Raw genomic sequence first — 13,346 nt, 5'->3', positions numbered from 1 at the left:
GTGCTCAGCACTGAGGGTATAAGGGAAGGTGCGGATCGACCATCTCTCCAGTTCCTTTTCACTGCTGTGTGCCTGAGTCTGAATCTTCAGCCCGGAGCTATTCTCGCATTGTCTTAATCTCTCTAAATATAATTGTATATAATTTGTTAGTGTTTTTGTAGTATTCTTATAGTTAGTGTTGCTTTGTTTTTCCCCACCTCAGGGACCCTCTCTGTCTTCCCTTTTGAGAGTAGGACTTTACCCAGAATCAGATGATTTAAAATCCGTCTCGTGTTCTTGCTCCTTCTCAGTCAGTGACTACCACCAGGACTGCCTTTACTGCTTTGGGGAGGTGCATATCTCCGCTAAGTGGAGTATCTTTCACTCCTTTCCACCTCAGACCTGAGAGGGACGAGAGCTCTGACTGAGGAGGTACCTCCTGGAGAAAGCCATGAGACCCCAGTCAGGTCCATGCCAGCGAGATGCCCCTATACGACAGCTACAGTCCTCACGCAGTGTACCTCCAAGCATGAGTTCTGGAGCAGAGGCCGGATCAGATAAATCTACCCATTATCTTGGGCTTCTCATAAGAGTAAAGGGGCAATGTGACCAATATAAAAACAAATTCCTCTCTAAGTCTGTTTCCAAGAGAAAGGATCCTTTCCGAGCCCTTCCAAGTCAGTTGAGTCTTCACATGCAGGTCCCAAGGACTTAAGTCTCCCTAAGCCTCCTGACCATGAAGGGAATGCATGCAGGAGCAAGGCTCCAATGGAACTACCACCACTGTTGACAGTAGTGGCGACCGTGGCCTCTCACAAGCCGCCAACATCCTCCGGTATGGACCAAGAGCAGCAGACAGCACTCTTTGTCCGATGGTAGGCTCTGCCAACCACTAAGTCTATTGAGGCACTGTATCAAACAGAACCAATAACTGGGACCCCTTGTACTCCAGGACATACTGAGACAAATGCTACTCAGAGGATATTTTCAACCTTCCAGACCCTGACTCTCTACTGTTTTTAGGCCTGGTACTTCAGAGGGACATTTTAATGCCAGAAGGGGATACCATCTCAGAAAGAAGAATTTATTCCCCTTCTCCATCCATGAGCCAGAGTTTCCTTCCACTGGCACCAGTAGTACCTCTGATGGAGTCAGATCCAGCCTTCTTGTTGGCTGACAAACTAGGTAGGACAAACTGCCATCTTCCAGAGAGGTTAGTCTAGACAGGGTTTTGAGAGTTTACTGGACCCATCCTCCATGCAAGCGGGATCACTTTCCAAGGGATCACAGGTACCTAGTGCCTTCCCTCACACCAAACCAGTATTCAAGCCTTCATACAGGCCCTATTTGAGTCCTTGGAATCTTTATGCATCACAGCTTGGATCTGTGCACTCTACCAAGTGTCACGTTGTCCCTCTCATAGGCAATTATAGAGTGGTATAGCATACCCTGGTAACGTACCTCTACCCTTAAAAGGGCTGAGAAACATTACTTTTGTGCCTGCAAAAGGGGAAGAACTCTTGTTCACCTTCCCTGCCCCCAACTCCCTAATAGTACAAGCAGCCACAGAAGAATCCAGGTAGCAACAGCCTAAAGCCATCCCTGTGGACAAGGGAGTGAAACGCCTGGATCTTCTGAGGAGGAAGGTATACACATCCACTAGCATCCGGTTCTCGGGATCTCTAACTACCAGTCCCTGTTTGCAAAATATGACTTTATGACGACTTGAAGTTCCTGGAGTTCAAAGTCACACTCCCCCAGGAGGGGACAGGGCCCAATTCCAAACCCTTGTTAAGGAAGGCAGTCTTTATGCAGCTTGCAATAAGATTTTAGCTGTGAACGCGGCTGATACCACAGTAGTAATGTAGTGTATTGTGATTTCACTCTTTGGGGTTCCCCAGGGAGCTTCAGAACACCACTGAGGACTTGCCATTTCATTAAACCGGTCTTTTCAGTAAGAAAACAGACAAGTCTTTGTACTCACTTAAAGACTCCAGGACAGCCCTCCTCTTCCTGGGCATTCATGAGCCCCAAAGAAGCAGCATCATAAACAGGTGTATAAGCAAAGACTCCTTTCACAGCCTTTCTATCGCCATTGAGAATATGAACCACCACACAAGCATCAAAGTGCAGATGACAAGGTGTGCCGAACTAGCCACCTTCATGATAGCCACCCAACCTCATCCACCTGCTAAAAGCTATTTTTGATGGGCTGCTGGAGAGTTGCAACCTTATGAGGCCATTCCCACCTGTTTCTGGAGTCCACTTTGGTGGCTGTGTAGCATACATTGCCCTTAACTGGAGGGCTATAACAGTGGACCTGTGAGTCCTAGATACCATTCAGTTTGGCTATACAATCAAGTTTGTTTACCCACCTCCTCCAAAAACACCTTCCCTGTCTCTCTTCAGGGACCAGTCTCACGAGGAGACCCTTTAGCAGGAGATATAATTTTTCCTTGAATTAGGAGCTATAGAGGAAGTGCCATATCAGCATCAAGGGGAAGGGTTTTACTCTATTTCATAGTTCCCAAGAAAAAGGGAGGATGGAGGCCTATTCTTGACATAATTTTTGTTCTCAAACTAAAATTCTGCGTGGTTATACTGGCATCAGTAATTCTCCTTGTAGAAGGACACATAGTTTGCAGCTCTTGACATGAAAAATGGTTACTGTCAAATGGACCCACTTACCCATCCCTCAAAAGATTCCTGAGGTTTCTGGTAGGACAAGAACACTGCCAGTTCAAAGTACTTCAGTTCAGGCTGGCAACAGCCTCCAGGGTCTTCTCGAATGTTGTTGTCTTAGTGTTAGTAGCACACATGAGATAAAATGGCTACACCATCTTCCTGCACTTGGACCACTGGCTTCAAACAGGCAGATGCCAGCTGGAAGTTTAGTTGGCAACCTTATCCTTGCTCCACTTCTTGGCATCCTTGGAATCTGGGTATACATGGAAAAGTCTATTCTGACTCCCATGTAGCTCATAGAGTTTATAGTGGTGACTGTGGATTCGACTGCAGCAAGTTCCTGTCTCCCTGCAGACAGTGATTCCATGCCATGAACGGTTTGATAAGACACTCACAGACCTTGAGCAACAGTGTGGGTCTGTTTTTCTTTAGCCACATGGCCTCCTGTACATTTGTAATGCCATTAGATACTAATAAGTTTCAAAGTGGTAGTCGTGTTAGTCTGTATCAGCAAAAAGGAGGAGTAGTACTTGTGGTATTTTAGAGACTAACAAATTTATTTGGGCATAAGCTTTCGTGATCTAAACCTGATGAAGTGGGTTTAGCCCACAAAAGCTTATGCCCAAATAAATTTGTTAGTCTCTAAGATGGCACAAGTACTCCTCGTTCTTTTTATTAGATACTAAGATTGCCAGTTTGAAAGTAGATACAGGATGCTGTCCCCGCTGAAGATGAAGGCACCAAAATTAGAACAGTAGAGGCAGAAATACTTTTCACTATAAAGAATCTAGCAACAGCATCCTTTTCCAGATTGGCTAAATCTGTTATCAAGATAGGAATAATCTATGATTTTTGAAAATGGGTGACTAAATCTATATTTAGACTCTTAAATAACTGTCTGGTTTCCAGGTGCTGAGCGCACACTTCTGTCATTGAAATCAAGATGGCCGTTGAATAAATTGGTCATATTTTTGATACCCTTTATTAAAATCTTGCTAAAATCTTCCTTTATTCAACAGAAAGTTCCTAAGGGATCTTTCTCTATTAAAAAAAAAAAAAAAAAAAAGAAAGAAAGAAAAAGTTTTCCTTCCAAGAAGTGAAGGCAGACTTCCTGAGAATCAGTCTAGAGTGGTGGTTCCCCAACTTGTTCCGCCACTTGTGCAGGAAAAGGCCCTGGCGGGCTGGGCCAGTTTGTTTACCTGCTACGTTCGCAGGTTTGGCTCATTGCTGCTCCCAGTGGCCGCGGTTCGCTGCTCCAGGCTAGTGGGAGCTGCTGGAAGCAGTGTGGGCCGAGGGACATACTGGCCGCCGCTTCCAGCAGCTTCCATTGGCCTAGAGCAGCAAACCGCGGCCACTGGGAGCGGCGATGGGCCAAACCTGCGGATGCGGCAGGTAAACAAACCGGCCCGGCCCAGCCCAGCAGGGGCTTTCCCAGCACAAGCGGCGGAACAAGTTTGGGAACCCCTGCTCTAGAGAGAGAAACTCTCATCCCTAAGAATTAAATACTGACATGTTTAGGTATTTATAAATGTTGGTTTTAGGTACTTATCGCCTGTCACACCAGAATAGTTTGTGAATTGTGATTTTCAAACTACTTTTAATTCTTAAGATTATGACTATAAGATTAAAACAGGTGACACTGTTTCAATATCTTACACATTAATGCTGTTCTCAGTTACATTTATGTGGAATTTACTCGATAACACATGAAAACAAAATGTTTTTTCATAGCCACAGATGCAAACCCAGGTACAGCAGGTGGGAATTGTACCAACACAAGCAATGGCAGCTGGACCAACAGCAGATCCTGAGAAACGCAAACTGATACAGCAGCAATTGGTTCTACTGCTTCATGCCCACAAATGTCAGAGACGAGAGCAAGCAAATGGAGAGGTGCGAGCCTGTGCTCTCCCACACTGTCGAACCATGAAGAACGTCCTCAATCACATGACACATTGTCAAGCTGGGAAAGCCTGTCAAGGTAAGAGCAAATTGCCAGAAGGTCAATAGGCGAGTTCTTTACTACTCTCCAGTGAGTTTTTTTCTCTCCTGTTTTTTGCCAGCTGACAGTGACTTTTTCCCCGGCATAAAAGTTCCTTTCTTTAAATAGCTGCTACACCTGTTTGCCTTTTTTCCCTTCCCCTTGTTGCCACCATCATACAGTTGTTCTTAGCAGAAAGAATAAAACATTTAATCTTTCAAGGTCACTATTAATACTGTTTTACTCCTGAAAGAGTAGCATGTTTCATTTCTCCCATCACAGATCAAGCATGTCACATGTGCAGCATACCTGATCTCTACTAGCTTAGCATGTAAAAGCCATTAGATTGTTGTTGAACTAGTTCCTTCATGTCAGAGCAGCATTTTTATTAATGTACTCTCCAGAGAAAGAGATGGTCATTATTTGTCAAGTCCTGACATTTTGTTTAGTTGTATTTGAGATTTTGGTGTTTGTAGCACTCTTTAGTAAAGAAAATTGAGGATAATGGAAATGGAATGAGTTTATTCAAAGCCATAAAACCAGACTTAAACCTAAATTTTATTGCTTCACTTTTTTGATAGTTGCTCATTGTGCATCTTCACGACAAATCATCTCTCACTGGAAGAATTGTACTCGGCATGATTGTCCTGTGTGCCTCCCTTTGAAAAATGCCAGTGACAAAAGAAACCAACAACGTAAGTGATCATTTCTACTTATCAGCTACTGTACAAACATTAGAATAACATAGGTAAAACAAACTGAATCAAATATACAGTACTATGAAGGACTTTGAATTATAGTGGTTTGATAAACTCATTTGCTGTATATGGTATTCTGTTATAAAAAAATACATTTGGGCAGTCCCCTTTTTTGACCATTATATTCAAATTATTACTTTTAATACCTGATTCATGACAAAGGGAAATTCCCAGTCCAGAAAGACAACATCCATTTTGCCAAGACAGGACAATTTCTAGCTGTCATTTTGTATTAAGATAGGTCAGTCAAATTATTAGTGGGTCTAGTTATTATAGCCATAAATTGTGCAATTCGTTATTTGCCCACAGATGGCTCTAGAGAAGATTTAAGATTCTTTCCTATCTTTTATAATATCAGAAATAATTTCAAGTCTGGTTCTTAACCAAGGGTGCCATTGATCAATGTAGGACAAACAAATTTGCATAAATGGAAACAGGTTTGTGGAGAGGAAGGTGTGATGCATGTGTCCCAGTGATTAATTGTAAGAATAAGTAGAACTGCATTGCACTGTATATTTAACCCTAAAGAAAAGGAATGAATGGCTGAAATTCCCGTAAGCCTTCTTGTGAACTCCAGCATAATAGCTTAATATTACGGTTAGGTAATATTTATTTTTTCAACTTCTGGTCCATTTGTGTTCTTTTGTCCTCGAAGTAGATAATTGTTGAAATTATATTGGTGGGTTTTAAAGGATTGCTGGGCAGGATAAAAATAAACTGAGACAGAAGATCTAACAGTGTGGATGCTACAGTCTGTTAAATGATATCACACAAAAGTAAATTTGAAAAGGAGATAAAAGAAAAGTCTTAAGTCATCGGGGGAGGTGGTGGGAAATAACTGAGGGTCAGGGCAGAACTGCAAATTTGAGTAGTTGTGTTCTGAAAGAGTTCTACTTCTGGTTTAGGTTGAGACCGCAAGGAAAGTGAGGCAAGCTAATAAGCCATGTAAGAAAGAGGTGGAAGAGTTTCACCAAAGACAAAGGGAGTTAAGACTGGAAAGAAGCTACCAAAAACGTGATTCTACCATTTTCTTATGGTTAGGTTAGCTTAGGTTGAAAAATTCCTGTGCAAGTGATTCAGATTTGGAACATACTGATAAATTAAACAGTAGTAAGTCACCAGGACCAGATGGCATTCACCCAAGAGGTCTAAAGTAGCTCAAATATGAAATTGCAGAACTAACAGCTGTGGTATGTAACCTATCACTTAAATCAGCCTCTGGTATCAGATAAGTGGAGAATAGCTAATGTGTCACCAATTTTTTTAAAAGGCTCCAAAGGCAATCCTAGCAATTATGTGCTGGTAAGCCGAACTTCAGTACGAGGCAAATTGGTTGAAACTACAGTAAAGAACGGAATGATCAGGCACAAAGATTTAACACAATTTGTTGGGGAAGAGTCAACATGGCTTTTGTAAAGGGAAATCATGCCTCACCAATGTATTAGAATTCTTTGAAGGGGTCAACAAACGTGTGGACAAGGGTGATTCAGTGGATATATTGTACTTGGACTTTCAGAAAGCCTTTGACAAGATCCCTCACTGAAGGCCCTTAAGCAAAGTAAGCAGACATGGGACAATGGGGAAGGACCTCTCATGGATCATAACTGGTTAAAAGATAGGATGCAAAGGGTAGGAATAAATAGTTTTTAGAACGGAGAGAGGTAAATAGTGGGGTCCCCCAGGAATCTGTAGTGGGGCCAGTGCTGTTCAACATATTCATAAATGATCTGGAAAAAGAGGTGAAAGTGAGATGGCAGAGTTTGCAGATGATACAAAATTACTCAAGATAGTTAAGTCCAAAGCAGACTGCGAAAAGTTACAAAGGGATCTCACACAACTGGGTGACTGGGCAACAAAATGGTAGATGAAATTCAATATTGATAAATGCAAAATAGTGCCCATTGGACAATGTAATACACTCAAGTAAAAGATCTTGGTGTGATTGTGAATAACACGTCTGTTCTATGTGCAGCAGCAGTCAAACAAGCTAACAGAATATTAGGAACCATTAGGAAAGGGATAGATAATAAGAGAGAAAATATCATAATGTCACCATATAAATCCATGGTATTCCCACATCTTGAATATTGCATATAGTTCTGGTCACCTCATCTCAAAGATATATTAGAATTGGGAAAAGATACAGAGAATGGCAACAAAAATGATGAGGGGATTGGAACAGCTGGAGAGGTTAAAAAGGCTGGGACTATTCAGCTTGGAAAAGAGGAGACTAAGGGAGGGGGTATGATTGAGGTCTATAAAACCATGAGTAGGGTGGAGAAAGTGAATAGGGAAGTGTTATTTACCCCTGCATATAACACAAGAAGCAGGGGTCACCCAATGAAATTAATAGGCAGTAGGTTTAAAACAAACAAAAGGAGATACTTCTTCTCACAATGCATAGTCAACCTGTAGAACTTGTTGCCAGGGATTGTTGTGAAGGCTAAAATAATAACAGGGTTCAAAAAGAGCTAGTAAAAAGATAAGGTCAAGGAGGATCGATAGATCAATGGCTATTAGCCAAGATGGTTGTGGATGCAACACTGTGCTCTGGGTGTCCCTAGCCCCTGACTGCCAGAAGTTTGGAGTGGATGACAAGGTGTGGATCACTCCATAATTGCCTGTTCTGTTCATTCCCTCTGAAGCACCTGGTATTGGTCACTGTTGGCAGACTGGTTAGTGGGCGAGATGGATGATTGGTCTGACCCAGTATGGTCATTCTTATGAATAGATAATCTAAATTAACGACTTTTGAAGAATATAAATAGCCCCTTTATGCTGACTTTTACTTGTTTTATCAATCTCCTCCCTGGTCTCCCTTTCTTTTAGGCATGGCTAATTGCTAGTGATTAATTTCTGTAATAACTGATTTTTGAGACATTTGCTGGTAGTTTTAATTTTAAAAAATAGCAGCTTTAATGTCTGATCAGTTCCGGTGAGAAATGCATTCGGTGCATTTGCTCTCAAGTTGTTAACTACAGAGTTTCTAGCAGTCGTAATGCAGGTGTTGTTATGGTGATCTTCTAATTTAAGTCATTGCAGAACACTTGGCTTTGCATTGTTCATACGTTCATTGTTTTGTCATTTGTATGATTTATGAAACCAGTAAAAGCACTTGAATTAAAATAAATTTTATGTAAAAAGCAGTCTTTGTTGTTAGATCTCTGAGTAAGATGTTTTGGCTTGGATGCAACAGAAAGATGGAGGGTAACTGCAGAATTTGCCATCTTTTCTTGGAAGGGGAAGGCAATGCAAATCTCAAATCCCACCTTCTTTTCCTCAATTCAGCACTACTCACCATTAGCACTTACTGCCTAGCAGTGCCCTGATGTGCAAAATTCTTTAATCTGAAATGCATGTATGGATGACTTCTCATGGCTTGTACTAAGCATAAGAAAATTAAGTTTGTGAACATTTACATTTTATTTATTTTGATTGAGAACACTAAGGTGCACCTGTCTCACGCTTTAGGCCCTCTTAATTTACCTGAATTCTAATATTACATTAATGGGGTGCATCTGAAAATTGGCACATTAGCAACATGACACATGAGGATGTAAACAAACATTGGTGTGCTGGTTCACAACATCCCAAATTAAATTATGCTTACTTTTAAATGTGATGGCTTGTAACATTTCCCATAATTGTTAAAAATGTCCATGGCAGAAAATGATGGGAAAAAAATGAAAAAGAAAGGAATGGAAAGAGCAGTAACATTTACTTCTCTATCAAGTTGTGATGCAAACAGGATAATGTTTCAGGATAGCCATCTGGCAAGCCATGAGAGCACTAGAATCTGTAGCCCTCTTCCATTGCCTATCTTAAAATTTGAACTTTGAATCTCTGTTGCATCTGTGCTGGGCTTTTATGTGGCTCCACCTTCTGAATTGTTGAGTCTGTGCTTCCCAATGTTTCTAATGCTTTCCAAATTTTGGAGCATGCTAGATCAGTCACACCTCACTGGTATCTGGAACACTTCAAACTCCCTTTGAGTTCTAGAGGGTCATTCTGAAGCAGAGGTGCTATATGAAGATACAGCACAGATGCATGTTGGTCTTCAGAGCTATCTTTTAAAGATAGGGAAGGGGCAGCTTCGGGGAAAGAGCACAAAACGTAGGAAGATCTGGTGGAAGGCCCCCCCCGGTAACAACCACCTCACACTTGCCAATCCCCAAGGTTCTGAAATCTTCTTATACCCTGTAGTAACTCATGTTCCAGCCAGCCACTCCATTTCATTAACCTTTCTCACTCCTGGGACAAATGCATCTACCTAGCCTCCAACCCAATTGCCAAGATCTTCAAGATCCACTGTAGCAGATTTTTCTAAAATATTTACACCTGTGCACGTGTAAACTTTTTCATTTCTGGAGCCCTCTGCATTGTGGCAAGAATCCAGTGCCTCACGTGCTTATCAAATGAGTGGTGTTGAGCTATATCTTTTTAGGGTATTTTACTTAAGTCTCTGAGTGTTTGGATTTTCTACAAGGAATGTATGTGTCTGATCTCAGCTACATCCTTGATATAAATGTAATCTTAAGTACTTATTTTTATTATTAGAGGTAGCACCACCTATTATTAAGGTTGTATAACACTTCCTCTTATAAGATCCTGTTTTCAGTTGCTTATACCTTGAAAAACTTTTATCCATTTGGACTAAAGTTTTCCATGCCAAGTGTCTGCCATCAGCTTGAACTCTTTTTGGAAAATTTCAGATTAAATGGTTAAGAAATGTCCAAGAATGAAGGTAGGGGAAAATGCATTGCTGTGCCCATATTTAAAAAACAAAAAACAAAAATCTTGACCTTTGGACATGTCTGGTGCCCCCAATGCTTTCAAGTAGGGACTTAATTTGGCAAGGAGATGTCAAAAAGATGACTTCTGTCCCTTGCAGATTTATGCAGATTTGGACTAGTTTAAGAACCTATGAAAAATTGCAATTCACAGTCTCAGCAGAGACTTCTTTGATTTTTAGCAGTTAAATCTCAAGATTCTGTACTCACTAAGCCTACATGAGCCTCTCACTACTCCTAGTGCTGCCCAGCCTCGCATACGCCATCACTACAGAGCAACTGAGCACTCTTCATCCCCTCACAGCTCCTACATGTGATTGGCATTCACAAATGTCATCCTCATACAGCAACTGCACATGCCGCAGCCAAGGGCTGCGGGGACAAGAAGACTTACCCTGTAATGAGTGCTCCCAGTTTCTCTGGGCCAGGGTGGGGCCGGGCACGAGAACTGAGAGCAGAGAATCTGTATTTCCTATACTCTTAATGATCCCATGCTGGCACCTAAGCATCATGTCTGAGGAGGAAATAGTCCGATTCAACTGAAAAGGAGACAAAAGTGAGGGTGAGGGAGAGAAGGGTGGGACTGGAGTTCGGGGAGAGAAACTGTGACCGGAAGTTGGTGGGGAAGATGTAGTGGAGGGATGAGGAGTAGTCTGGGATTGCTTGGGCATGAAGCTGGGACTAAGAGCTGGGGGTGGAGAATGGGACTGGTTGGGCAAGGACTATGGGTCTGGAAGCCAGGTGGTGGGGAGGACAAGCTGGATCTGCTTAGGGACGAAGACTGGGACTGGAAGCCAGGAGGAGACTTGGACTGTGAGCAAGTGTCATGGACATAGGGTGGAAGTATTCTTTTTAAATGAAGAAAAAGAACACTATTGCTTCAAGTTTTACCTGCTTTGATAAGCATGCATATAAGCTTGGAACTTTTGAAGTACTGTCCTTCGAAACTGCATGCGTGGTCCCACTATCTCAGGACATATAAAGGGGTATAACCCCAACTACCACTCTCTTCCTCTTGACCATCATTAGCAACAATCTAGAAATGATGTCCATTGCTTGACTGTTAGTCCTCTTCTTTTCTTCCCCTTGGGAAAGCTTTGCTTTTTCAGTAAAATAGTTAATTGTTATTAAAAACAGTGTTAGTTTTCCTCTGTTGGGTGTTTAAATTTTCTTTAGGCTCCATTGAGTTCCCTCAGCACTGATGTGGGTGCTCCTGTAGCAGCAGAAAGTAAGACAGTGGGCTTCAAACAGCGGCCCTCATGTGAGAGTTTGACATCTGTCATGGAGAACCACATAGGATGTGTCATTGGTTTAAGAGACTGGTACCTTTCAGATTGGTGCTCAATTCATAAATCCATTTCTACTCAGATCTGTTACACCCAGGAGAGCTGACTCAGACTAAGCTTCTTAGAGGAAGCCATGTGAGTATCTGCCTTGAGCAGAAATGCCAGCGGAATCCAGCGTGAGATCCTGGTCGCACTCAGCTGAGTCTGGGTCTGGAAGTGTTAAGTTTTTTGATCCTAAAGACACTCTGCACACTTTGATACGATTTATGCTTCCCAGCCCCCAGGGCCGAAGATGAGGCAGCTTCACATATCCTGTCAGCCTCACAATCCGGTTCCTAGAAGCTCAGAACTGTGGACATGAAGGGATTGACTCCTCTTCCAGCTGCTGCCTCAGGTTCGATGTTGAATTTTTGAGGCAGGCCTACAGAGTCTTCAAAAAACTGATGTCACTTAGTATCTGGGCCCTTTAAAGGGAGCTGGACTCCACCGGACTTGTGACACAGTTTGCTTGCCTCTCCAGGTGGAGAAAATTGGTAATGCCAGGGTACAGGCCTTTTGGGGAAGAGGTAAGAAAAGGACTCTCTTCTGGAAGAGTTGTGTGTTGTCGTCCCCCTCCCCCCCCCCCCCCAAAAAAAAAAAAAAAAAAGTGGCCAGACAGGCCTCTTCAGAAGATGAAGGGAAAGTGGACAGAGGAGGTCTGGAAGAAGATCCTCCAGATCTAAGTCACCCAAATGCCCCTGTCTAGAGGAGTGGGCTTACCTAGTTTCCCACGTGACTGAGGCACTCAAACTTACCATAATGGGGAGTGAGAGACCCATGATATTTTCCTGCAGGAGGCTCCAGAGATGGCTCCCTTCCAGTTCACCTTTCTATCATAAAGATAGTCAAGATGAATTGTGCTGATCTACATGCTTCTACAACAATCCCAAGGTCATTCAGGAAGGTGTACAAGATGGAATTTGCCCTCAAATCCTGTGTCTCCTTTAAGAATCCATTTGAAAGGAAAGTGAATAACTCTGTTAGATACTCCGAGAAGCTAGGTTGCCAGCACAATTGACATCTTTACACTGGCTCTAACCCAAGAAATGGGCCAGTAGATTTTTTTTTTTTTTTAAGAATTATAATAATTATGTGCTTTTCTGCTTGAAGTTTCTCTCTCCTCTCCTTTGACTGTACATGCATTAGGCAGCTGGTTTGGTCTTGAACGTAAAATCAGTACTTCAAGGCAAGAGAGGCTCATATTGTGTAGGATTGAAGCTTGTGTTTCTCTAGTTTTGCTCTTCAGATGACAGGGAAGCCCAAGTATTTGAACTAAAATTAAATATATAATGTTGCACGTTTCATTTACTTGCATAAAAGATGCCTTCTATTGCTGTATCAATCTCATTTTGACTTTTTCCTCTTACCTCCTTAACCCCCCCCCCCCACTCCATCTCCTTTTTAGCCCTTCTAGGGTCTCCAGCTGGTGGAATGCAGAATTCTATTGGCTCTGTTGGAACAGGCCAACAGACTACTCCTTCATTAAGTAATCCTAATCCGATTGATCCCAGCTCCATGCAGCGAGCCTATGCTGCTCTTGGACTGCCGTATGGCAACCAGCCACAGACGCAGTTGCAGCCACAGGTACAAGGCCAACAACCTGCACAGCCTCAAGCTCACCAGCAAATGAGGACCATAAATCCATTAGGTAGGTGAAGAAAATAGCAGTAGAAATGTGTTCTGTAATAATAAATTTAATTGCAGCCTAATCCAGAAAATGAGGAAAGTTCAGGCATACCGATATGATTGCATATAGATAAAGAGTTTTTTGTTTAGACTGAGTAATGAAACAAAGTTTTATCTTTAAGCATAGTTTCGTTCAATCTGT

General features: G+C 42.2%; 1 protein-coding gene across 1 annotated transcript in view; it reads left to right on the top strand.

The window, feature by feature from the left end:
* Positions 1-13,346, top strand: part of LOC144270751 (CREB-binding protein) — a 190,033-nt gene that overhangs the window by 100,088 nt on the left and 76,599 nt on the right. The window contains exons 4-6 of the mRNA XM_077827415.1: positions 4,396-4,645; positions 5,227-5,340; positions 12,924-13,166. Of these exons, the coding sequence (XP_077683541.1) occupies positions 4,396-4,645; positions 5,227-5,340; positions 12,924-13,166 (607 nt within the window). The remainder of the gene's footprint in view (positions 1-4,395; positions 4,646-5,226; positions 5,341-12,923; positions 13,167-13,346) is intronic.

The sequence above is a fragment of the Eretmochelys imbricata genome, chromosome 10 (assembly GCF_965152235.1).
Source record: "Eretmochelys imbricata isolate rEreImb1 chromosome 10, rEreImb1.hap1, whole genome shotgun sequence".
NCBI lineage: Eukaryota > Metazoa > Chordata > Testudines > Cheloniidae > Eretmochelys > Eretmochelys imbricata.
This window is presented reverse-complemented; position numbering and strand designations above follow the sequence as displayed.